Source organism: Pimephales promelas, chromosome 24 (genome assembly GCF_988280905.1).
Source record: "Pimephales promelas chromosome 24, fPimPro1.hap1.1, whole genome shotgun sequence".
Classification (NCBI taxonomy): Eukaryota; Metazoa; Chordata; class Actinopteri; order Cypriniformes; family Leuciscidae; genus Pimephales; species Pimephales promelas.
Window position 1 is genome coordinate 14,699,744 of NC_142792.1, and position 27,865 is coordinate 14,727,608.

Below are 27,865 nucleotides of genomic sequence, written 5' to 3' on the forward strand. Positions count from 1 at the left end.
AGATTTTTAAAAAAAATATTTTTTTTTCTTTTTGTTAACTTATTGTTTTACAGTTTTATGCAGTAGATTGTTTTCCCGATATTATTAGTTGTTACAAACACAACCTTTTTAACCTTATTAAGCTGTTGGTTTTGGTGTTTGTTTAATGTTCACTTTTGTATGTTCCAAAGAGGGGGGGGGGGGGGGGGGGACTTTGCACAATAAAAGAAACTGATCCAAATGATCTCACTATTTATTATTTATAGGAAAACAAGCTAAATAGATCATGACGCTTCAGAATTTGAATCGTTCATCCAATGCAATATAAAATACAAATCAATGGCAAATAGTACATGCTACAACATTAATATAATAATCTATAAATCTCATTTTGGAGAATCTCACCAAAACATGTCTGCTTCATGTTTTAGCCCCAAAATCAATAGATGTTGTATCTGATATAATATATATTTTTTAAATATAATTTATATTTATGAAGCTTGTTTTTAGGATGGTTTTGCATTGTGATTGTATCCGTGTAAGAATTAAGCATTTAAGTTTATATTTTCACACTGCTAACAATATCTTAATGCCCCTTCAGAATTGAATTTCTCATTTATTTGTAATTTCCTTATTAAAATTCAATTTGATTAAAATGAACTTACTATATTTTTACAGGTCCGGTTTTATGAGATTCACACAGTTTATATTCTGGCACTATAAACTGCGCTGAAATATTTATTTCTTTTACATATTTCATATTGCTGGTATCAAAAAAATTCATTCAAGATCATTTGGCTCCACTTGCTGGTTATAAAGAGAAGTATGATGAGTGTAATTTCATATCCACAGCATATTGCAATGACTATCACAAGTTCAAAATGGGTGTTAAATGTTTTAGATATTAGTGTGTATGCATGTTGCCTGTTTCTGGATGTGTATTTTTTCTAATCTCAGGAATATGTGAGGACACGTGTTGCACACAGGAGCCTCTGTATGGTGTCTACGTAGAGATAGTGAGACTGACTGACTCTAGCTTGTCCCTCGATGCTCATGTCCTGTCTGAGCATGTGCAGAAAGGTGGAGTGGAACTCGCTGCCCTCGCTCAGTTCAGCAGAGAAGCTGTTGTCATCCTCCTTCATCTTAAGATGCTGATTCCTCTGAGCACCCAGCAAGTAAAGAGACCACATCTCCTCAGTCACTGGCACCGCTTCCAGCTGCTCACACGCCTACCAGAGTCAAAAAGTTAAAGGTCAGAGGTACTGCCTGCTTAAAACACATAGTAGTTCAATAGGGCTTCAGTCTGTTTATAGGAGTGTATGACATACCTGAAGAACAAGGTGCTCTTGTCCGCATTGTGTGTTCCAGCGGCTCCAGGAAAAAGCCACGGCTGAGGACATTAGGGCCATCTGTTCGTAAACTGTGTGCTCTATTAATGGATCCTAAAAATGTATAAAAATTATAGCAAGCTCAAAGCTAGGTTTCTATAACTGGTCTATTTAACAGTTAATTATTGAATTGGCTCTATGGCAATTCAGCCCCGTTGTTACCTTTGAGTTGATGCTGACGTACTTGTCGGAATACTCATTCACAAATATATTGATCCCAGCTCTCCTCATGGCCTTCTGCAGTTCTGAGGGGCTCATCCACTTTCCTAGAAGCTTATCCAGGTATTTTTTCTCCTCCATTTGCAGCATACATTGCTTACCCTAAGAAACAAAAAAGCTATCGATCAGTCCTGTTGATTTTTTTTGGACCTTTAGTATGTATCCAAAATGATATGAACTTGAAACTAAGGCTTAGATAAATTAAATGCCTCTGACAGGATACTTTTTGATATGTTCAAAACTACATTAAAAATGTAATTCATACATGGAGTAATTGTGTTTTTTTTTATTTTAATGCTTGTTTTGTCTTGCTTTTTTTAAATTGAGTACATTTCTAAGAATTTAGCACACGTTTTTTTTATAATCTTGGATATGTTTGAACAGAGTCTCTCTTGCCTTGACTGTGATGCTGACTTCAGTAAGAGCTCCAGTGATTGTGAACAATGCTGAGTCTTGGCCCAGGGGCCTCAGCTCCCATGACTGGAAAGGCATATTAGCATAAGACTCTTGCAGTAATGTAAAGGCATGGAATGCATTCATCTGAAAGGAGATGCTGCGGGCCTCTGCGTCATAATTTGTCTCAGAGATGCAGTCCGTCCGCCAGTGTTGGCCTGCAGACAAACGGTGACCAATAACAAGCATACGGTAAAATACTGTACTAAGATTTGAATGTATACAATATAAAATCTATTGTTGCATATATACTGTACGTATGGTGTGAATTGTTTACAGAGGGGATCCCAGCGTGCCACTTGTGGACTCTCCAGAAAGATTGTTGAGTCAGGCAGAGCTACAGTGACCCCTACAGGCAATGAGACAACAGTGCTACTGTGTTCATCCAGCTTCACTGAGGTAGAGCTCTGAACGCGTGACTGCTCTGTGGGATAGGGGAACACCTGCAGACCGGTCTCTAACAACTATGAGGAAGCACAACAGCAAATGATTATTAATGCAAATTACTTTCTATGATCTCTTGCAGAGAGTCCCTGATTACATCCCAAGATGTACCTCTCTCATTTCCCAGCCCTTCACTATATAAGACTGGGGTGGTAGATGGAAGACATCAAAGTAGAAGACTCCGCCTAAAGGTGTGAACTGTTGCAGATCCACTATGTGTATGTCAGCACTGTCAAACTCCAGTTCAGCTGTTGATGGGTCGGAGCAATTTTGATCTAGAGACAATTTAAGACATATTAATTTAATAACACAATGTAATCTTTAACAGAACTCAAAATTAATTTCCATCATCATACTTTGTAATGTTGTGATGCCTACATTAACTTGCCGTATGTATTATTTGTATAGACCATTTTGCAAGATGTAAACAACACTGGTCCAGAAGCACTTCCTGTTTCAGTTTTTTAACACTACATAAAAGCTGGGATAAAATACAACCAACAGAACATATAAAACTGAATCAAAAAGTTAAACAAACATCTTTAAGAGGTTTTCTTTACATGTGAAATTAAGAAAACAGTTACAAACTGAAACAGGAAGTGTTTCTGGACCAGTGTTTTTTACATCTTGCAAAATGGTCTATTTAACTAAAAGTAGTATAGCATTTTGACCAACAATTTATATCATCCCGACATCAAAATAATTTGACTAATACCCAAGTACGAGTAAGCTGTGTTTTTAGGTGCAATGCAAAGTATAGTTAAATAATATTAATAATTAGGGAAAAAAAGAAGAAAAAAACATAATTTGCCACTTAATACACTTCTGTAGTGCAACATAACTATAATATGTACATATTTATATAGATCTCAACTCGCACTCATGCAGTCACGTGCAGTTCACGATTTTGTGAGCTAGACTATGATGTAAGATCCTTCAGTGGTTTATTGCTTTTATAAAATTGTGGCATCAGTGTCCATATAGACCATTTTGCAAGATGTAAACAACACTGTTTGTAACTGTTTTCTTTATTTCACATATAAAGAAAACAACTTAAAGATGTTTGTTTAACTTTTTGATTCAGTTTCATATGTTCTGTTGGTTGTATTTTATCCCAGCATTTATGTAGTGTTAAAAAACTGAAACAGGAAGTGCTTCTGGACCAGTGTTGTTTACATCTTGCAAAATGGTCTATACATATTTAATAACAACCACAATAAAATAATGATTCTGCCAGTTAATTGGCCTGTCTGATAATATTAAACACATTGCATTTGGCCCATTAATGTTTGATAATACTAATAATTCTTAAAATAATTTATTTCAAATAAGGAACAATCCAGTTTATAATTTAAAGCATTGGGTATTTTACAAATAATCATAGTAAACTAAAACAAATTTTGTTGTTTTTATGTGATAAAGATTTCATCCTCATCTCATGTTGTTTGATATAAAGACGATAAAAAAGGGACCAAACCAGCTTCTAATCTTTTAGCGATTCCCTCCATCTGACTTTCTCCTTCCTCTAACAGCTTGATTGAAGAGCTCTTCCTCCCCTCCTTAGATGAGATCACACTCACAGCACTCTGACACATGGACACATTAATATTGTCAGTGACAGAATCCACTAGAAAACAAGTACATAGTGTACACATGATCAAAGCCTCACTCACCCTCTTCCTGCTCTCTGATCCGACTGAACGGCTTTCTTCCTCCACCTGCTTTGAGCTTTCTCCTTCATCCTCCTCTCCCTCTATCTTCCCATCTTCCACCACTGCAGTATTCTCAGATGGCAAAGTGAGAAAGCCCTCCATCATGGATCTCCTTCTCTGGACCTGTTCACGCTCGCTGTGGTGGGACAAGTGGTCATAGCGTGTGTGAAGGATCCGAACAGCGAGGTCACTCACAGCCAGCGGCTTCGGCAGCTCGAAGCCCAGACCCACCTCCTCGAACCGGTAACCTTTAAACCTGGAAACATGTATCAAGTATTTCCTTTATCCTAAAATAGTGGCAAAATTTCACCACGAAGACTGACAAACCTTGGATTTTTGTTGAGGTTGGCCCATAGACAAAGAGAAATGTTGTCGTTCTGGACTACAGTCTGCATGTTGCCAGTCTCAATGTCACAACTAGAATTTGCAAACTGGACGGAGAGCAAAACATATATTAAATCCAATTTGTGTTGAAATAGAAGTAAGCTGCATGGGAAGATCTCACCTTAAGAAGCTCCTCAGTGGCCTGGTTGAGTTTGTAGAGGTTGAGATCCTGTAGACAAAGGACTGTTTCTCGATACTGTTGAGCAGTACATGGCTCAGGACCCTCACTCAAAAGGAGGTCTAGTTCGTCTATCAACTGTCCAAGAGAAATTGGAGACAATTCTAAAAAATGTGATGCTTAAAGGTGCCCTATGTCACTCGTTTTTTAGGCCAAAAGATTTCCTTAACAAATTGGATCCTTAACAAATAACATGATTTGAGGTATCACTCAGTCTTAGCACAGAGGGATGAGTTATGTGTCAACTTTAATACTAAAATGATCAACAATAATGATACTCGAATGACTAGGATCATCAATAATTGACTTGAAACCATGCAAACAACAGAGCCAAAGTGCTGGTCTCACCTGAAGAGCCAGAGCACAGTTTTCCAAGACTTTTGAGATTTGGGTTTCAGAGTCTTCTCTCCACAAACTGATGAACGTGTTGATTTCCGGCTGCACAGCTGGATCCGGACTGCCGTCGCAACGCATGTAACGCTCCCACTAAAAAAAACAAATCATCCTGTAACACTTATAGTAGCCTCAGAATTACCCTGAGATAAAACTATAAGTCTTGTACCTTAGATTTGTCCCTGCATTCTGATTCCCACACGGTGACTGCAGAGTGGTTCTCATCTAGAATGTGCCGCAGTTCATTCAGCTCGTCCTCTCTGCGCTCTCTGTCCTGTGGACATTGACAGGCGTCAATCAATCATCACATCTAATCTTGTCACACACAATCCATCAGTACAGACAGCTGCATATGCACTAAAGCCTGCAGGTATGTGTCTGCAACACTGTGAATGTTCATCAGACCTTTAACTCAAGTAGCTGTTGTTTCTCTTGTTCTATTCGCTCCCTCTCCAGCCTTTCATTCTCCTCACGTTCAGCAATGAGACGAGCTTCTTCTACAGGACAAAACGCAGTATAAAGATTTGTTATCAATCAAAAAACTAATTTAAAGTTAAATTACTTTAATACTGCAGATATACCTTCTTCTCTCAATCTTTGTTCATCTGCCTCTCTCTGCAATCTCTCCCTCTCAGCCTTGCGGTTCTTTCCTCCTTTCTTTTTTGCAGACTGGATACAAAAGTTGCAAGTTATTAATTAATGCTGTGTGTAAAGTGACCAAATGATTTATTTCATTTTTAATGAAACAATTTAGCTTAAACAATTATAGTTCTACAAAACTCTACAATTTCTAATAAAACAAATTAGTAAGTGAAGAGATGTTATTAATTATACAGACTTTAATTTACTGGCAAACTTGGGATTTTTTATTTTATTTTTTAGACTACACATATAAGCCCACCTGACAAAAAACAAAACAAAACATTTAAACCGTAAATAAACTAAAACTAAAAACTAAGGTTGGAAGCTGTTATAATTGATAAATAAATGGATTAAGGGGAAAAAAAGGAAAAGAGTTTTTACAGAAAAGGAGTTAAGGCTAAGTTAACGTTTTGTATTTTCAGACAGGCATTGCTAACACGCATGTCAAGATGCTAAGTTCACATTTTCTCGGGACTTTCACGTTTCATTAAATAAGCAGTCATGATTAATTTACTGAAAACAGACTTTATAGCACATATGTGCTTATATTTTGTTGCTTTAAATTTTTTTCCTTTTGTAAAAACATTGGGATACTCACCATATTGAGAAGCTCACAGGCAAGTATTCGGGCGTCTGGTCACCATGACAACGGCGCACGCGAGATAGAAAACAATCGCTTCTGACAGAAAAATAACGATATGTCGAAGAACTTACAAACAAACAACCATTAAAAGTCAACGTCCTGATACAGTAGTCCAATTGAGTTTTGTTCATTTTGCAAAAAATAAGCTTGTATGGAAGCTTGTCAATATTGTGTTAATATTGCCATCTCCTGGACACATAATAATTTGACTTTTGCAGTAGTATTGTCTTCTTCACACAAGATGGCGCACAAGATTAGTTCGTCGTCTTCGTTTTTTGAGCACAAAGAGAAAGACTTTTGAATCTTCTCTACATGGATGGTATTAATGCTACACTTTGTTTGCCACACCTGCCTACTATGTTATTAGGCAAGCTAATTTACTATTGATAACAGAAATGCTGTTTCTCGTGTTGAATCAACTGCCCTCATTTTGTTTACAAATTGTCAACTGTATTCTGTGCAGTGAAATTATATTATGAAATGAAATGCAGCTGTAGCTTATTTAGTGTCCATAGTGGCTCAGGTTATATGTGTTTTAAAGCTAAACATAACCCTCCCATTAGACCATTAACTGTTATGGTAAAGGTTATTTATAAAAAAACGTGGTCCATTCTGGTCATAATGACGTTTGCAGTAGCCTACTAAAATAGAATAACAGTCTATTTGTTTATGTAAAATTGAGCTAACTGAATCCTTATTTTCTTCCCAGTGGCAGATCGAGGTGATCTGATGTTCTGCAAAACCCGTCAGTGTTCAGTCTTTCCAGCCAGTACCCCACTACATTGTGAGTTAATCTTTGGGTGGTTATGTCTTATGTGTTTAAGAGTGTAAAGATATTGCCCTATATTCATCTGCTGGTAAAAGGTGAAGCCAGAATCCAGCTTTTTGGGAACCTGTCCATACACCCAGGCTGTTCTTTCTTGCATTATGCTGCTCAGGTCTGCACTCGCCACCTGGAGTTTCATCTGTGAGTATGACATTGCCCTGACAAATGCAGCCTCTTGTTAGACTGACAGACAATAACATTGTTAAGATATTTCGATCATTGATGTGATTTGAGATTTAGTCGTTTGTAAACTGAGATTTACTGAAAAGTTAAGATATCTTTCAAAATGACCTTCTTCAACTACACTGTCCTACCAGAGCACTCAGATCTTCAAATCATGTTGGCTGTCTATCTATCTATCTATCTATCTATCTATCTATCTATCTATCTATCTATCTATCTATCTATCTATCTATCTATCTATCTACCTATCTACCTATCTACCTATCTATCTATCTATCTATCTATCTATCTATCTATCTATCTATCTATCTATCTATCTATCTACTGGGTGTAATAAACGTCTCTTAAGACTTAATAGTAATTAAATTGTTAATTAATACTGTTTTAAAATGTTTGAGCAAACTAACAAACAAACTTTTTGTGTTGCTTTTTTTTTTTCTTTATACTCTACATGAAGGAAACAGCTCTTGTCTCCAGACTGCCAAAAGAGCTTGCAGATATTCAGGTGCGGCACAGTTGTCACACGCTCATTGACACACAGCATGGAGTGTATAAAAGCCCTAAATCAGGTACGTTTCTGGGGTATTTATAAAGCTAATCGAAAAAGGTGTTTTCTTGTCAAAACAACAGAGAAAAAACAACGTGCTACAAGGCTGTTTACGATGCGCTTTCTTGAACTTAGTTTGAGCTGAACAACAGCAAACCAGATTTTGGTTGTTAAGGGTCGTGTGAGGGCTTTATAGTTCTCTGTTTAAATTACTTTTTCTTTCTCATTATTAATGTTGTTCAGGGTCAAATGCAAGCAGCTTGCTTTACAATATCTAAACCTCAGTGTTTTACACAGCAGCTGAACCAATCTGCCCTCTTCTTGCATCTTTGATATCAAATTCAGTTTTTTTTTGTGAGTGACCTGGTCATCTGATAATACCATCTTTCTCAAAGCCGTTGTTTAGAGTGACAGTGCAGGGCTAATGTGGGATTAATGGTTATCCAGAGAGAGGCAGTGAGCAGATAGGGCCAGACATTTCCCTTCAACTCTTTCATTATGCTCAGTTCGTAATTACACTAAACCTAATTATTGTCCCAGGCCTTTGTGATCTTCAAAGCCAAGATGTGACAAATAAAGGCGCTTGAGCGCAAGCAAGGCTAAAGAAAAAAAAAATGCTTAATGAACAATAAAATCGACAAAATGCTCCTGAAAAAAAATGAGATTGGAGCCGATGTTAAATCTGTTGACATTTAATTTGCTGGAGAAATGGAAACACGCTTCCCTCTAAAAGACAACATTCGGGCACAAACAAATGTGCCGGCTATGAGGAGAGGAGAAGGATGAAAGATGGGTTTACTAACACGTCTCTTCGTCTCTCTTTCATGTTAATTAGAAATCGCATTCCTTTGTTTCCTTTTGCAGGCACTTATTTATTTTCCTATTCCATCCATTAGAACAAATTTGCAACATGAGACACAAATAATTGGATTTGTCTTCATGGCCGTCGTGGACGGGGGATGTTTTCCTTTTGTTTCGTTTTTTTTTATTTCCTGTAGTTGAGTTTGCAGATTTGCCTTTGGATGTTTTGTCATGTTGCAGTCAGAGAGAGAAGATGGAGTGCGAGGAGTGACCTTATTCTCAGTTCAGGGACATTCCTCCATCCCTTACATTTCTTCTTTTTATCATCTTGGGGTCAACTGAGTGGAATTTGGTTGACTGACTGGGTTTGCTTGATTGTGTAGAAAGAGCCTATTTGTGTCTGTTTAAGCAGCGTTTCATCCACTTACATTTAAATTAGTGTAATCTACACTTCCGTTCAAAAGTCTTGAGGTCTGTAAGGTTTTTTAGTTCAAGTGCTTTTAAAAGAAGCCTCCTTTGCTCACCAAGGCTGTATTTGTTTAATCAGAAATGCAGAAAAAAACTGTAATATTGTAAAATATGATTACAGTATTCATTTTAATAATGTAATTTATTCCTGTGATGGCAAAGCTGAAATTTTCAGCAGCCATTTCTCCAGTCTTCAGTGTCGCATGATCCTTCAAAAATCATTCTAACATGCGGATTTGCTGCTCAATAACATTTCTTATTATTATCAAAATTTAAAACAGTTGCGCTGCTTAATATTTTTTTTTGTGGAAACGGTTAATGTTTTTTTTTTTTCAGGATTCTTTCATGAATAGAAATTTCAAATGGAAAGTTTATTTCCCCTTTAAATGTTTAGAGTCAAAAGAAGTTCTCTGACACAACCTGCATTTGAACTTGGATCATGTTGTGCTCACCAGCACATGATGGAAACTGTGATATAAATATATATATATATATATATATATATATTGGATTCTTTGATGAATAGATTTATTCAAAAGAACAGCGTTTATTCTAAATAGAAACAATAGAAGTAGAAACTGTTGTAACATGAATGTCTTTACTGCCACTTTTAATCAATTGAATGCATTGTTGTTTGATAAAAGTATTTATTTATTTCATAAATGAATACAATCACTGTTTTGATTGGTATTGTATGTTGTGTATTTATATTGATATATGATTAGAGTATTCCTTTTAGCTTTACCATATTGTAAAAACATCTTATTAAACCTTGTATTTTCCATTTATAATGACACTTCAGTGCACATACAAGCATTTAAAGTAGTTCCTTCAAAAATTCAATTGTTGTTCCAAAACCAAAAGACTTCATAAAAACTCAATATTCATTAAAAATATTAGTATAAAATTCCATTGTTTTGTATTTTTGGACTGAAAAGAGCTCCTGGGGCAAGTTGCTAAACTTTTCTCATCATGTTCCAGGGAAAGAAAGAATGGCATACAGGCTTGGAACAAGATGTGGGTGAGTAAATTATGTAAAAAAATTTGTATTGAACTGTCCCTTTAATATTTGTCATGCTTCAGTGTCTGGCCTATAACATTCTAAAGCATCTTGTAGGGAATATGCATGCATGCTGAAGGGGGAGTGATAGCACATGAGAATGGGGAAGAGGAGTGCTGGGACTGTGTATCGTGATGATATATGAGAGGGTTTGTTTGAGAATATCTCTTAGAGTTTAGAAGCTGCAGGGCTGAAGCTGAGCTCCACTCGCTCACACTTACTTCCCGCTCTGCTGTCCTATGAACACACCTTACACACATTCATCATTATAACATGCCCTACTTACTTTAGACATCATTAATTCATTCATGCCTCTCTTCCAAACGCACGCACACACATACACATACACACGTAGGATCCCAGGAAGGAAGAGAAGCACACCTCCTCTTACTTAAATTTCCAGAGACAAAGGAGTTCTCTGGCACGCTCGAGGAGAGAACGTGAACTAGAATTGGTGTGAACAACCCGCTTTTGGACTCGGATCAGGTGTGACTGAGTGACAAAGTGTCGGTGTGCTCACCAGCGCAGGTGATGGAGTCGGCTGCCAGCTCACTGTGAGAGTGTGAAGCCACTGAAGGCTCTGGAACCGAGTCAAACTCATCAGCATAATAGATCAGATTAAAGCTGCAAACGCTTGACAGCGCCAAGCCAGCGGGCACTCGCCGTCTAAACGCTCCTGTAAATCTCGGCTTAAACAATGTAACATGGAAAGCATCCAGAAAATGTTGTTGTTGCGCTCACTCCTTCTGAGCATCGGACGTCAAAATGTTTGTTGTCTCCATCTACAGTGGCCTCAAAACATATTTGGACACTTAAGACACATTAAACAAAATGTGTTTGTCAGTGCGTAATATAATAAAGTCAAATCAATGTAGTTCAAACATATTTTCTAAGAATACAAATGGCAAAACAACAATGTTCAAAATTGCAACAAATGTAGATGGACACTGACTGGTTTTCAAGCGTTAGTGGAACATTCATTAATATAATGATCTATACTTATGATTACTCCAGAAGTCTGTGTGAACTTGAGGGAAACAATCTTTAAAAAATGAAGGTAACTTGAGATTAAAATAAAATAAAGTCAGTCAAATTGCATCATATAAATATATTGTGAGACAGCTGTGAATAAGACGATAGCAAAATATAAAGTTGTAACGCAGCACATTTGAAGATATAAAGTTGTAATTATTAAATATAAAGTCACAGTAATGATAAATAAATGTAACGGTTTAGACATTCTACTGACTAAAAGTAATTTTGCAACTACTGCACATGTCAACTAGCAGCCATGAAAGTATTAGTAGACTATCTGGTCCCTAAACAGAAATTCTAATAAGTAACTTTGCAAGTACAATCAATCACAATAATGCAATTGTGAAAATGAAGCCAAAATTGGGAAATATAATGCTAAAGAGAAACAATGTCACAATTATATTTTTTTATTTGATCTATTTAAACAAAAATTTGTCTTCCATCGAGAAATGCCATGAGACCAGTTTGTAATACAAACAAAAGTTCTGAGAAATGTTTCTATTGGCTGATAGCAACTAGCGATGATAAGCCTCTAATTGATGTTCTCATCCTTTCCAGTCAATGACCTCTGTTCTACTTTAAAGAGTTTGGGTAAATTTCAAATGGATTCTTCATTGGGTGTGTTCCGAAACGTTGGTCTCTGTGTAGTAGGGTGAGGGGCTGGATTTTTGTGCCCTCACTGAGTTCAAGCTAGTTTGGCTTCATCTCCCTCAGTGCTGCAGCTGTCTAATGACTGACCTGGTGTCCTGCCCAAACAACCCCTCTGTTTCTGCCTTCCACTTTCTCTACTGTGTCCCTCACAAAGAGTCAAATACATATCCCATTTAGTCATTCAGATCCTTTAGTCTAAAAGGGAAAATAATAAAAGCAGAAGCGATTCATTCAAAGAACAACATACCTAGTTCTACCATACCATTTCCCTAATTTGTAAGTAGTACATCTCTAGAGCAGAAGTGCATGTGCAGAAGAGGTTTTTAAAGGGATATACCTTAAAATGAAAATGTCATCATTTACATACTCACCCTGGTGTTGTTCTAATGCCGTTTTCTATTTTTTTCTTTTTCAAACCACAATAAAATAATTATAAAATAATTTTAAAAAAAATCCAAATAATGTCAGTGAATAGTGACAAGAATAAGGTTTTTAAAAAAGCTATATTCATGCACTTTCTTCACTGAGTTAAATATCTCCGGACTGGAACTTTTGTCAGATGACGGTCAGAATGACAGTTGACGTGTTAATATGGATTGTATTTCATGTCTCGTTTTTTATTGATAATGTTTTCTAGTAATTCCGTTAAAAAAATGTTTGGGCATCTCGCATTGAAGACTTAAACGCCCACTGCTGTGAGTGGATAACAGTTTTGCATATTATTATGAGTTTCACTCTCGGTCCGGTTTGTCATCACGAGGTAGGCAGGCCTATGTTATTTAGCTATGTTATGCTATTAGCGTGTAACGAGCAAATCTGTGGGCGGGGCTAAACCGGCCGTGTTGAAGTAGGTGTTAAACTTCTTCTGCAGGGGTGGTGTTTTATCCTCTTTGACGTCATTGACGTCACTTTGAAAAACGAGTTGTTTGCTGAGCCTGGTGTCAATAAAAGCTTTTATTGGACTAACAAGGACGTTTTCAGTTCTGAAACTTACAGGATATAATATGATGACCTCTTAAAAGTAAAAAGCTCAAGGAAAATTTGATTTCTCATTTCATCACCCCTTTAATGACTTTTTACAGTCTTTTTTTAGAGGTGACACAAGTTTACTAGATTAAATAGATTAAATAACATTATTAACTGATTAAAATATAGTGACATTTTATTGATTAATTTATTTCTATAAAATGCTACTGAAAAAGCTCATCATGTGTATCTTTAAACATGGTTATATGAACCAGTGTTATTTTAGTACTATTTATAGTGTTTTATTATTTAGCTTTTATTTTTACATTTTCAATTTTAGTCATTTTGTGGTACATTTGTCATTATTAGTTTTTAAAATATTTGTATTTTGCTTAAATGTATTTATTTGAGTTTTTGAGTTTTTTGTTTTTCATAAGATATATTTAATTTACTTCAGGTAACAGAGACCATTTTTAATACATTTAGCTTTAGTTAACAACAGCGACAGTGATTTGAGCAATCAGTCAGTCACTACACTGGTTTCAATCTCTGCTGTTTGGTTCACTAAATTGAGCAATGGTATTTCTTTCTTTCTTTTTCTTTTGTAAAGGAACTGGTTCTTGATTCCCCGCTCTTGGAGTGATTGAAGATGTGCTTTGTGAAATTGCCTAGACACAGCTAAACCTTCAAAATCGTCTTCCTTACTTTCTCACGCTCTCTTTATTTACCCCACAGCATCTGATGTAGCACACGGTCAATCTAGTCCTTAATATTCTCCTCTCTTTCCCTTAAAGGCACATTTTCAGCCTTCTCTCTTCCTTCACTGACCCTCCAGTGCCCTAAGAGGTTGTGTTACTCTGCCTTACCCATTGGTGCTTGGCCTGAGGACAGCCATCATCACTTTGACCCCTGATTTCATGCCCAGGGGGCAGATCAGACAGTTTCCGTGGCCTCTCACCTCGCTCACTCGGGCCCCTTGGTGAACGGCACTCTGCCAGCCTTGCCAGCACGTCTTGATTTGGAGCGCCTTAAGAGAATGCTTTAATTGTCACTTCTCATTTAGGGGGAGAGTGACATCGCAGGGCGGACAGGCGGGAAAAAGGCGGGCCGCAGTAATCAGAGGCGATGAAGACGGCTTACACGCTGCAGTAATTGCACACACACTTACGCTCATACGCGCATATACACACAGAGTCCCCAGGAAGCTTTTTGCGATGAGCTGTTCCTGCTTTTGGCTCCAAGCACCGGGAGGTTCTCCGCTCTGCTAGGCCATGATCTGATTTGACAAGCGCGCTGCTGTCATCTCAAGTTTGTCCAATTTGAAATTCTAATTAATGAACTTGCAGCCACTTTTGCATTGTGTCCTTTTGCATCTGTTTTCCCCATCTTCATTTGCCCAAGTTGCTGTTTATTTCCTTTGCAGGATTCGTCTTCTATTTGTCTTTTCCTCATCCTTCCAAGTCTCCTTTGTTCTCTCGACTAATTGACTCCTGAGCTCCAGCGTGTTTGAGCATGTGACCTTTTCTGCCATATTACTGATGTTATCTGGAACAGCAGAAGGAGGGTCAGGCTCTTGTAATTAAACCTTGCATAAGCTAACGCATAATGACTTGAGATCGCTATAGTTGATGGCCTTGAGTCAGCACTGAAGATTTGATCATTTAATGATAGTTCCCTCACTTTCTCAACAGTTTGCATGGATATCCGATGACAGATGACATAGATCAGATGACAGCCTGGACATTTATTCACCCTCATCCTGTTCCAAACCCAGATGACCTTCATTCTTAAATGCAAAACCAATGAGATATTGAAGAATCTTCACACAGGTTTTCATACCAAAAAATGCCCACCCCCAGTAGTCTCACACATTCACAGGAAATAGCTCGCTTGCGCGTTGAAAAATAAGATATTCCAAGTCTTCTGAAGCCTTTTAACCTTTATCATATACTATTTATAGAAAATCTTCCCCTCCTGTGAGCTGTTACTTTGAGAAGCTCTGTGAACGGATCATTGAATCGAGTTGTTCAGTTCTGTTTGTGAACCAGTTTAACCTAGCTGAAATGATTCATTCATTTGGTTTTCAACTTACTGACTTTTGAGCCTGACAGACGTGCTCACTATAAAATTCTCACATTTCGTGTTCCACGGAAAAAAAATAACAGCATATGGGTTTGGAAAGCTCATGAGGGTAAGTAAATAACAAAAAATTACATTTTTGGGTTGAACTATTCCTCTAGCCCAGCAAGCAACCGAGGGTGATATTTTTTCCCATCTCCATCAGCAGGTGGCGGTAGTGCTCTTAGTGGCGCTCTTCAGGTCACTTGTTCTCCATCTGTCACAGTACGCCTCATTCTTCATATTTCCATCTCTGAGCTTTTTGGGTCTCTGCCAGTCAGAGTGAAAATGGATGTAGAACTAATCTATTTCCACGGACATCTTAATCCCCTAATACAGTGATGGAATCGTTAAATCGCAAATCATCATCATCATCTCCTGCCTCTCCCCTCCACTGTTGCGTTAAATGTTTAAATAACAGGGCTTGATGAAGAGCGGCTTTGGACCCTTTACGCGTTTTTGTGCCTCGTTGTTGTGACATTAGATCTGCGTTTATCCGCTCTTCTCTCACATTATCTGCCTTTGCTGAAGTTTTATCCCATTTTTTTTTTTTTCAGAGTTAAAGGCTTAAAACGGCCTTGTAATAATGTAGGGAAAGAATTACGCCTCACTCATTTTCCATAAACTCTTGACAAGGACAGCAACTTAACTTCTCCTGTCACATTTAAGGATTTTTTTTCCACCCTTTTTACTATTTTCCTCCATCCATGCACAAATTACCTTGAATATTCTTTGGATTGCAGATCTGAAATTGGTCTGAAAGCGTCTGTCAGTGCTTCTTGGTTACTTGGAAGTGTTTACAAATATAAAAATTCACCATCGCAACTTGTTCCTTGGGTTTTCTAAACCACTCAAGCCACCCATAATTACCTTTACGTCATTAGAAAAGTCTTTTCTCTTAAGTGTACTGTATTGTGATTTTCCAGTACCCTCCCGATGCATATTTGCAGCTGGAAAATGGTGTCTTGAAACAGTAGGGTTCCTTATGGGGCGTAGAGACCTCGTTCTGTGACCCGCATGACTCTTTAATATCAGTCCCGCTGCTCCGATTGCTAACAGATGACTTGCGGTTGCAGCTCTGCATCCCTGGCACTTCCTGAGAGTGTAGCGGTTTCCCCGTCTTCCCAATCACCTCCATCAACAGAGGCCTTGTCTGAGCACATGGAGGCCGGATACGGTTCAGGACAGAAACAGAGGGGGTGCTGTCTGGGATCGTCTCACTGGTGAGGAAAACCTCTTCAGGGCTTTGGTGCAGCCAATTCTGCTGCAGGTGGGTGTGTAAGTGGTGTGTGTGTCGGCCTCTCTCTTTTCGTGTGACTCAGATTGGCCATCGCTGTGCCAGCTCAGCCATCCAGCAAACCATCGCTATGTCAGTCAAGGAGCCATGGGGCATTTCAACCAGCAGGCATTATCACGCGCCAGGACATGCCAGCGCAAAAGGAAGATCCCATTCTCTTGCTGTGCAGAAGAGCTAATGCCCATATACTGCATGCTCGTGCTAATTGCTAATGCTAAGCACTAGAGCTGCACCATGACAATTTTTCCTCTCTGGATTTGAAAACGTTTATTCAATACAGATTGTTTTAAAGCAGCTTTACAGTATTAACAGGAAAATGTCCTCAACTAAAGAGGCGACAAAACCCAAATTCCATCAGGTGGAAAAAAATGGAGGAAAAAAACCTTTATCAGTGCTAAGTCGAGGGGCTAGTTCTCCTCTGGCCAACGAAAAGAACACGGTGTGATTATGATTTAGACTGCATCACTAGTTAAAATTCAGATCCGCATTGGCAGAATTCAAATATTTAGATTGGATTCATCACGCCACGGAGCCGAAGCTGGCCGTAGGGTCTATGCGGAGGAAATATATATTTCCTAAGCGCATGTTAACTTAAGGAACTGCATATAGATTTTTAATTAATCATCGTCATCATCATTTTATGTATATACATGTACACATAATAAGATTGGATTTAATTTCCCGTTGTTTAAGCTGAGAACATGATTTGGTCAAGTCCTCGGATGTTTTGAGTCTACTGTAAATCAGACCAAAAAAGAAAAAGAAAGACAGACTGAAAAAGTAACAAGAGGTAGGCATTTTCCGACTGAAAAGAACAGCATATGCTGTGTTTTGGATGCTGGAGTACTTGTTATTGACAAGCATAACCAACAATATTTCCCTGGGAAACTAGCTAGTTATGTTAAAGTGAAAAATCATCCAAAAATTTAAAGTCGGTTATCATTTATTCATTGTTGTAATTGTTTCAAACCATATGATTTCATTCATCAGTAGAACACACAATGAAATGTTTTCTTCACTTTTATTTCATATTTTTTTTCCCCCATACAATGAAAGTGAATGGTGACTAAGGCTTTCAGAACAGAGCGTGCCTCTAGTCTGGTTTTCTTTTCTTTCTTTATTTGCCACTCGGCATATATGCGTTTGATGCATGGAAAGGCAAAAACAGGTCGAAAACAAACTCAGTTCTGACTTTTGCCTTGGTGCATTATTGCCTATAAAGGTTTCACACAGAGAGAGAGGGAGAGGCATAGATAGAGGTCTGAGATTGGAGTCCTTGGTGCTCTGTGTGTGAGGTCTATCATCCCCTCCATCAATTTTGCACAATGCCCCGAGGCAGCCATGGGACTTTGTGTTGCCTTCCTCCTCCTCCTCCTCTCCCTCCATCCCACTTCTTTTCTTCTCCCCTCTTCAATTTGCTCCTCCACCACTCATTCTCCCTCTTACTTTCCACTTTTCAGACTTCATCTCAAAACTTTTTCCACCATCATTGCTTTGCCTTCTTTCTCTTAGATGAAATCAACATTAAGTCTCATTGAGGGAAAATATCAATTTCCTCTTGTGGGTTTAATTGAGCAATTGCCCTCTGTGTACCTTGATGCCATGATATTTGGACTAAAATAAAAGTGTTGAATTGCTTGAAGGATGACCCACATAACCTTGTTTCAGACAGCCTACACTCACACAGCCTTCTCGGCGCTTTGTCCATCAGGGGAAAAGTCCCTGGGTCCTATTCATCTGGGAGAGAGAGGAGAGTTGTGAAGCTGTAGATCACATAGACGGTAAACACGGATGCAAGCAGGTCAAGGCTACTGCTAGGACAGAGGGAGGAAGAGGTGTTTTTTTTTTTTTTTTTCACTTCAATCACCAGACCCGGTCTGTATGATGCTTCTAGGGTTGTTTCCCCACATATAGCTGTTGCTTTGTCTCTTATGTAAAATCCTGTGTGGACTCACTCAAGGGTATCAAGCTGTTTTTGTGACTTTTGAAGGTTTTTTGCTTCATTTTGAGCAATTTCACTCATCTTCGACTGTCTTCAATTGTCTTTAGGGTTGTTTTCCCTCCCCCAACTGAATGTCCCACCCACAAGCAATGTAATATGTAATATATATTTGAATTAATGGCAACACAAGGAGATCTATAATATCTGGAGAAAGCTTTTTCAAGTTTTATAGACAAAAAAAAATATCTTTCTCCATTAATGGCCATTCATAAATCAGTCATGCACATGTTTGCATACAATTTTTTAAATCAGTTTTTATTATATATATATATATATATATATATATATATAATTTAAATTAGAAATTAAAATTAACATTAGAATGCATATAATTTTTGCAAGCAACTTTACCATTCAAGGCCATGTTAATTTTGAACTAATCAGTAAACACTTGACTATGACGTCCTGTTAACTAGAGGAAAGTGATTCTGCAGCAAAGTTAAAAAATGTGGCATTACGTAACCGAAGAGTACACTTCGAGAAGGACTGCAAAGTCTTAGAGCAGTGAATGAGACAGGGCCTTATTTTCGATCTACTGTACACGCTATTCAACCATTAACATCTGCATGTAATCCACTGCTTCCTATATTGTAAATCCATGCAAATACGTTTATACTGCCTCTGCATCTGTGTAAATATGTGCGATATTTGCATCGATGTGTGCAGTATAACAACAGCTCTAGACATATTTAACCATAATACAATTGGCTCATAGTGGTTGTTCTTTTTTCCAACTTTCCCGTTCCCTTCTTTCTCTGTCTCGCGTGCGTTCTCTGGATTGGCAGAGTGTTAATCCGAGGGTCTGGATCTGGTGCTCTAATCCCTGATGGAGTATCAGAGGGAGTCTCTCTTTAAGCTTGTGAGAGGCGTCTGTAGTTTGTGAGTGGGTGGATATGTTTTAAACCCTCCCTAGCGTTTCCTGATGTTTAAATTAAGACTGCATACCTAGCTTCCATGTCACTAAAACAACAGCCTGTCATCGTGGCTGGGTTAATGAAAAGCAGAATCGAATGAAAGAGACAGGGAAGCGAAGAAAGAGAAAAGGAGCTGTTGAAGGACATAAACAAGCCATTGTGCGTCTGTGTTTTGCTAAACTATAGCTGCCGGGTTAACGGTTTCACTCTTTCTTTCTCTCCATCCCCCTCTCCCTGTGTTAAGTTTGATTAGGTGACCACAGTTACATATTCCCCATAGGAGACGAAAAAGTGTAGCCGTTTCCTGTGAAAATAGAACGGACACAAAGAGCTCTTTCAGGGCCTGGGCGGCCCGCTGCAGAAGCTCTTCCATGCCCCCCAACAGCAGCCCGCCTGACTCACAGAGACCCAGCCAGAGACTGACACAGGCCTCAGCCCAAATACACAACATTTCCACATCCTCCCAGGCCTCTTACATTTACTGACAACAACTATTAATATACTGAGGCAAAATTCAGCTATTGCTCATTCAGAAAAGTTGAGTGGCGACCCTTGAGTTTACATCAGGCATAATTTGTAACGCACCTCTGGATTCAATTCTGGCACGAATCACGTTCAATACTGTTTCAATGTTGCATGTAATACTGATGGGAATGATACATCAGAAATAGAGCCAGACCGATTTATCGGTAGGCCAATATTACCTGCCGATAATTACAAAATTTACAATATTAATTTGTGAACAAAATTGCAAAATTTGTGACTATCATGTCCAGCTTTGCTGCTGTTAAATAAGCCGAGAGTGAAGCGGAATTAGCTAGTAATAATTACGCAGTGTAGTTGACTGACTGTGCTTTAAACTTTTGACAATGTGACTGAAGTATTTCTTTAATAGCATGTGGCAGTTATAGCAATGAGACACATCATCTCTCCTTGGCCTGTTATATTGAAAATGGATATTTTACAATTTGCAGTATGACGTTATCCATTGCTAAATTATGGTTCATCATAGACTAGCTAACCACAAAGCTAGCTAATGCCACTATCGTCAGTGGAAGACCGCTAACGTTAACATTAATGAGCTTTGGTTCCTCTGTCCTGTTGCGACAATAAAAGAAACATTAAAGTTTCTTTTTAAAATGCATTATCATATTATTTTAGTATTATTTTAGCTAATGTTAGGGAAATATTTTTATGTTTTGTTGCTCGTTTCTGGAAAAAAACAAAACAAAAAAAAAACGGTCGATATATCGGATTTTAAAACCAACAAATATTTGTATCGATATAGACCTTCAAAATCCTATATCGTTCGGGCTCTAATCAGAAATGGTGTAGTTGCAGGTTTGACCGGTTAATTTGTTAATTCGTTTTTAAAATAATAATGATAAAATATAAAATAGAACACTATTATTTCAAAATAATTCATAAAATGTTTATTTATTTATTTCCTGAAGAAGCTGCATAACAAATCTTCAACAGGACCTTGCATGAAATGATATAAAATATATGTTTTAAGATCCCTTTTATTTTATTTTTATATTTTACAATGTGGCTTTTTTTAAACCTTAGCAAGAGACATTCAGCAAGATATATACCGTATCATAAGTCTATGAGCAGAAATGTAATCATAGAAACTTCTTTGATGGGCCAGCCAACAACCATAAAAGCAATCACTCTAGCGAGCACCACTTAAACTTCTTCAGAAACTACAAATCTTGTTATAAATACTCTATATTAATACTCTATTATAATAGCATCTTGAAACAGAAAAGACTGGAAGGATGAAAACACCAGAATATCAATTTTATTCCCCCACAGAACTTGTGTAAGATGGATAAGTAAGACGTTTATGATTTATTTTCTTACCTAGACATGCTTGCAACTAACTAACCTGAGCCGGTTGCATCTTTCTGAAGAGTTCTCTTTAAATAAATGCTCATCACTATTCAGAGACCAGTTTAGAAATCTCAACATTTATGAGTGAAAACACAAGTGAATGATGCATATTTGCTCAGTTAAGGCTTTCTTAAATGAATCACAACCATTGTATGTTAATACACCCATAACTGAATTACTGTGACAGCAGCCAGCCATATTTAGTTCCATCCACTTGGCAGTTGTCCCAAAGGGAGAAGAAGGACAGTCTGCCTCATAAGTGCTCTCCCCCATTTAGACTAGAGGTATGACAAACAAACCCAATGAATGTTTACGCTAGGAAATGTCAGATGCAATACTATATATAGTCAAAGCTGAGTGACTCACGACTAATCAACAGATGTGGATGCTTTTGACTGATAAATATTCCATTCTCGGTGTCGAATGAATCAGCCGAATGGCTTTTTTTTTCGTCAGTAGAATGTGGCGGTGGGGTAAAATGTCTCCCACATGAGGCCTTTGTCAGACTAACACGTCTACTTTTGTTTTTTTTTTAGCAAAGGGCCTGATTCCTCTCATTAAGATTGCGCTCTTATCGAGAACAAACGGTCGTCAATATGGCCACACTCGAGCGTTAGATCTCCAGCGCCCAATATCAGTTGGTCTGGTGAGCCGAATCTGAGTTGGAGGAGTTTTAAAGGCACGAGGAACGTTTGAGTGGCATATAAAAGCTCTCTCTCTCTCTCTCTCGCCTTGATCTCTTACTGTAACACACCATCTGCACATCTGTCGCACAGCGTTAACACTACCCGCCAACACGTTCTGTTTTCCCTATTCTCTGTATCCTCTTCCATTCTTTAAAGGTTAATAGAAAAATGCTTGCCACAAAAGGTGCTGTTGTGAAGAACTGGGCCCCGCTGCAGGAATGAGAGTAAATATGTCTCCGAGCACCTCTGCGATAGCCCTCCAGGATGGCTTTGGACAGGGGTTATTGCAGAAAATTCCAAGGCATTTGTTCTCGAGTGGATCCGCCAAACAACTGCATGTTGCAGCTAATGTGGGTGTGAAAGCTGCAATCAGCCAACAAAAACCCTGGCGTTCGAGAACACACTTTAGTGGTCAAAGGGTCTTGTCGCTGAGGAATGTTGCATTATTAAAGGGGAAAATATGGTGAATATAGTTTCTTTTGAAAGGAATGATCAAAGTTTTCTTATAACGTACTGTAGATGCACAAAAAAAAATTGTGTCAACAGGTTGACATAAACAGCAACACGCGCAAATATTGTATGTACATACGTACATATACAATCTTAAAGAGAAAAAATGTCTTTCTGGATTCATCTGGATGCTTTCATGTTTGTGTTGTACCTCTCTCTGTTTGTCACTCTTGGAGACCATATTGGATTGGATTGGACGGGACTGTATTCAGCTCTATATTAAGGCTGTGGGACTGGGCCACTTTGGTGGAAAACACGCGGTCTCAAGGGACCAACATTACCATGAGATCCTACCTGGAACAATGTGATCGGCCACGGAGCTGCCCGGCTGCCAATTCTAGGTATCAGCCGCAGGAAGTCCCACACAGCCACTTCCTGTTGAGCGCACAAACAATAGCCATTGTCGCTGGCTGATATGGTGTGACCTCAGCTCCGTCTGCCATGCCTGGATAACCATAAATCGTCCACCTTTAAACAGCTTGAACAGTGAAAGATTGACGAGACCGCGGCGCCGAGGAGCACAAACAAAAACAGATCGCGACAAAAAACCCCAGCTCGCTCAGAACGTGTCCAGTTCATAAACGGAGTTGTTTATCCGGGGGTTTTCACTTTATCACATGGGGTGGAAGTTATCAGATGTCTACAGAATCACACTATGCTTCAATTGTTCCATTGTCATGTTCTGTTTCAAAGATTGGGTACACTAGACTTGTTGGCGGATTGTTGATAGACTGGATTGGGCCTGAAAGATTTTGAACCAACACAACCTACAGCCACCGCTTGTTATCTTGCTATGTATAGGCGGTACAGTTCTGTAAATTCTACACACAAAGGCTATCCCAGCTATTCACAGGGGTTCACAGACCCCCTTGGGGTCAAGGCGAGATCACATATACCCCTTTTCTACCTTCACGCTTCCTTTGTCCGCTCTTGAACCGTTCCGCGCATTTCCAATGCAGAAAGGGGGGCTCCGGGTCGGAAAGATCGGTTCAACTCAAGCCCTAAAGCTTGCTGGTCTCGAACGGTCAGAGAAATACTGGCATAATGAGAAATATTGTTGGCCTTGCTCTATACATCTAAACACCAATACAGAAATGCCACACTGCCTGCACAAACACTGGGATGTGCAATACATATTTTTTAAAACCGGTTATAGTCAGGTAAACAACACATAGTCGACGTTCGTTCCTCAAGCCTGTGGAAACACAAGGTCAGTTTGCGACTGGACGCAAATCATTCTGGTGGAAAAGGGGTAATAGAACATTCAGTGGGTTCACAAAGCCATGAGATCACATTGAAAATCTATTTTAAAATGTATTCTAAACCTGGATATAAGCTAAATGTTTTACGATTTTGAAAACTCGAAAAGAAACATTATGATATAAAAATAAGAAAAACGGATATATTTAGATATATATATATAGATATAGATATATTTATCATATTTACATATATATCTATATTAGATATAGATATATTTATCATATTTACTTTATTCATTTTAATTATTTATTTATTTTTATTATTTTATAGAAGCCCAGAGCTTTGCAAAGTCCCAATAATAATAATAATGTTAATAAATGTAACAAATAAAATTACTTAATTTAAAACAAGAATTGTCACTACTCTCAGATGCTTGGGACTTACAGTAATAAAAAAAATATATAATAATTATTATTATTATTATAGTTATTATTATTATTATTATTATTATTATATAGTTATTTTAAATTATTAGATAATAATTTAAAATAACTATACATATATATATATATATATATATATATATAATATTTTTACAAGCATTCACAGACTTTTTTTGTGAATTATTATTATTATTATTTGTAAAGAATTATAAAATAAGCATTTGCGTTGCCTCTCAAAATTTAGCTCTCTGTTTTGTACGTTTGCAACAGGACTGAATGATGAAAAAGGTTACCCCCTTATCCCCCCCCCCCCCCCCTCTCTCTTCTGTACACGGCAGCTGCTGCCTTGATGCTTATGGGGATTAGACAGAACTCTCACACAATCTGTCTCTCTGTCTCTGCTGCTCCCTGATGCAGCACGCAGGGTTGTGGGGCTGCTGTTTTACCTGGAGAGGTGAGGTATCGTTTTAGTGGTGGCAGTCGCTTCCCTCACGGCATTATTAGCACATTCCTAAGCCGTTGATGACGGTCGTGGCTAAATACTGGACACCGCATGAGATGGATTGGTTCAGTTTGTGGAGGATCACCTTAAGTTTGCATACACTTGTGTGTGTTGTTGCATATCTAATTTTGTCTGAGGGAAGACGGTTTAAGTTGATTGAGTTTTATCCCACCGCCAGTGAGAATATGTCACATTTTTACTTCTCTGTTGTGCGCACAGAGCGGTCTTGTCACTTGCCCAGTGTGTGCGCTTGCATGTGCGAGAGAGAGAAAGCGAGTTTTTTGGGCTCGCTGTCGGCTTTAGTTATTAGTCACTCACTCTATCAAGAGATGCTTTCTCTTCCCCCCTCCAAATGATTCTTTAGTAATAAAGCTTTAAGCAGACAGCTGTAAGCTGGAGACCAAATACACACATATATTAAACATCTCCCTGGCTGTTTGATGGGGTGATGAGAGACTGTCTGCATTTGTATCCTCCTCTCTAAATCCCTTCAGCATTAATCACTGTGCTTATAACACAGATAGGCTATTTAGATATAGAAGAAAAGCAGACTGGAAGATTACCAAATTCCCATCTTATCTTCTGTGAAGACAAATAAGGCTCCCAAAACTCGCAAGACTTTAAACCACAACAAATAATAATGAGAATCCAATAATGACCCCCCAAAATGAACATTGCAGCAAGTGCATTTATAACAATGTGAGACAAAAAATTGTTAATTTGCTGGATTCACTTGCTGAACTGGCCACCTTTTGTGCTGTTTATGTGCGTTCAGTGACACTGTATGGAAAATATCATCAAATGCATGAAAGCTGGACTATCTTTTATGAGGTGATCATAATACTTTTTAATCTTACACTGTCAATTTTTATAGTAAAAATCTGGCAGCTCTTCCCACTAGAACTTTACTGCAAAAAATACAGTGACAATAAGCATTAAATGATGACATTTTGATAACTGTATGTCATTAAAATAAGCAGTGTTAATGTACCAACCTATTTATTGTTATGTATCAATCTACTTGATGACTAATATATATATAGAGCGATTCATAATCTGGCTTAATTGTAACAATATTTTTCTATAAATGTATTTCAATATACATTTATATTTTAATTATAATCTCATACATTTTACACATTACTGCACATAAGAACAGTTACATTTTTTTTTTTTTTTACTTAAGCATTTTTTAAAGAGGTACACTTTTGTAACGTATTGATCATAGTAGGGGCATTTTAGTATCTTGAAGGCACATATTATTATGTAAAGTTTACATATTAATAGCTAAATGGTACATAGTTGCTTTCCAAAGGAATTAATTAAAACATTTTTTTTAATTAATTTTTCTTCTTTTTTTTAATAACTTATGCTTTTATTATTATAGGCCTATATATTTTTTTGTAACAATAGATGGCTTTATGTAAAATCCAATAGCTCCAAGTTTTTGTTACAGCCAGTAAAATGAATCTGAACAGTTAATGGAGGATGTCAGTGACTGAAAGAACCTGAAGGATTAGTTCTGGGCAGTTTCTCGGATGGAAAGCGCAGATATGGTTTAGCTTGAACAGGACGCAGGATGCATAACTTTGCATATCGTTTGATACTGTTTCCTTCATTCTTTTGCTTAGAATAGAACAGAACAGACGGATGTGGCAATACATGATTGTGCATGAGAAAGGGAAAAAGTCCTGCAGTTTGACTGTCAATGAATAATTAATACTCTACCGGCTTGCAATAAGACTTATCCTCCGCTAGAGGTCGGTTATGACTATTTTTGAGCATTGAAGTCTGTGCAAAAATATCCTCTCAAGCCGCTCAATGTGATTTACATGCTGTACCCATGTCTTACATGTTATGTTATAAATACACATTCGTGTATCATAAAATAGAATATGCAGTAGATTAGATATGGCTTATTAATGGGGCAAGAGAAAAATCAAAACGCTATAATTTTCCTCTCATCAAAGGACTATGTAAAGATTAAGCATTAGGTTGTTTAATATTCTGCTATAATTTATCACCGTGAGCTTTAGCTATTTGACTTGTGCCGTGTTTTCACCCTGAATAATTGACCTTAACCAATTTCCCCAGAAGTCGCTTCATTATTGGTTTATAAGGCCAACAACATAACGAAAATTCCTCGCTTTATGGCTTTCCTTTAACAACAATAATGACATTTCAATTGGAAATTATTAACAACCAGTCTGTTTTAGCCTATGTTTGAATACCAATATGCGCCTTAAACGTAAAATGAAATAGCTTACTACACAAAATAAATGTTTATCCACTTTTAAAAGCTCTACATGCTAAACTGTCCGTGTTCAAGTTGTTTGATAGCAATTTGAGGGAAATTGTTTTTTTTTTTTCAGTGGGTTTCTCGATTACAGATGACGCCTAGCCTATTATCAATGAAATAACAAGAGTCAACGTACTTGTCGGATATATCTTATGTATTTTATTACAGAAGAGAAGAGCCCGTTCAAACTTTGATGCTTTATGTGCGTGTTCGGTGGCGCGCGCAAAGGAACCTGAATATGCGCGTGCACGCATAGGCTACTTGATGCGCGCGTCCAACTTCTGCCAGAATAGCCTACGCTACGTCAAACAAACTTTACGCGTCTAATCGACCAACTCTTGTTCTGTGATAACTAGTGGTGGGGAAGCAGCACTAGTTTGAAAGGCAGTCACAAAGCTTGAAAATCATTTGTGAAGCGTCTATTTTAACTCCACAAATAAGACAAAGAGGCTAGAATGTATCACTTTTGAATAATTGAATAAACCTGAACAAAAGCTCCATGAAATTTAATGTTTCACTCAAATAATAAATTCCATTAAATGCAGATCTTATTGAATAATTCACGGTTTGTTTGGATAGGCTAGATGAAATCAAATCGGTAGCAAATTTCATTTTAGGAATCAAAAATGCATAAAGGAAATGTCTTGTCTCATGGCCATTTCAGTAAGTGGCTAGTTTTGGTTCCTATTAAATTGAATAAGTAGCATTTTATGTATAGCCCACTATTAGCCTACATAAATTTGGCTATTAATCAATATAAATAGCTATTATCAGCTGCATCATATTTATTGATAGGCAACGCACATTTTAAGCACAGTCCAAAACATCTAGAAAACACCAGCGTGTTGTGTGTAATAGAGATGCCCTGGCTCGTGACTTGACAAGTAAATTAAAACAGGTCGCATGTGGGAAACTGCTAGTGCACAAGCTAATGACGGGCGCGCGATGAACACCTGTGCGCATCCCTGCGCCACCGGCACACAGGTTATGTATAATGCATTTACACACACTTCTGACTGTCAT

General features: G+C 37.8%; 2 protein-coding genes across 4 annotated transcripts in view; one reads left to right on the top strand and one right to left on the bottom strand.

Annotated features, from left to right (window-relative positions):
* Nucleotides 1–214: 214 nt before the first annotated feature.
* On the bottom strand, nt 215–6,889 carry dnai7 (dynein axonemal intermediate chain 7). Its single transcript, XM_039668419.2, has 15 exons — nt 6,391–6,889; nt 5,732–5,819; nt 5,556–5,647; nt 5,320–5,424; nt 5,106–5,243; nt 4,701–4,835; nt 4,523–4,626; nt 4,157–4,451; nt 3,961–4,069; nt 2,595–2,758; nt 2,317–2,503; nt 1,983–2,197; nt 1,530–1,688; nt 1,308–1,421; nt 215–1,208 (listed from the first exon to the last, which is right to left on the bottom strand). Exons 1-15 carry the CDS (start codon nt 6,391–6,393, stop codon nt 933–935), a joined length of 2,184 nt encoding a protein of 727 aa, XP_039524353.2. The 5' UTR covers nt 6,394–6,889; the 3' UTR covers nt 215–932.
* Nucleotides 6,890–7,301: 412 nt separating this feature from the next.
* Nucleotides 7,302–27,865, top strand: part of sox5 (SRY-box transcription factor 5) — a 219,817-nt gene continuing 199,253 nt past the window's right edge. For all 3 annotated transcript variants that reach the window (XM_089127334.1, XM_089127333.1, XM_089127336.1), the window contains exons 1-3: nt 7,302–7,402; nt 7,902–8,013; nt 10,242–10,281. The gene's annotated coding sequence lies outside the window, so the exon portion shown is untranslated. The remainder of the gene's footprint in view (nt 7,403–7,901; nt 8,014–10,241; nt 10,282–27,865) is intronic.

What these genes read in the sequence shown, in the direction of transcription:
- dnai7 (XM_039668419.2), bottom strand. An exon ending in CCACTGAGGAGCTTCTTAAG is followed by an intron (nt 4,627 to 4,700) that starts GTGAGATCTTCC and finishes CTCTCCGTCCAG; the next exon opens with TTTGCAAATTCTAGTTGTGA. An exon ending in CGCTAAAAGATTAGAAGCTG is followed by an intron (nt 2,759 to 3,960) that starts GTTTGGTCCCTT and finishes AATTGTCTCTAG; the next exon opens with ATCAAAATTGCTCCGACCCA.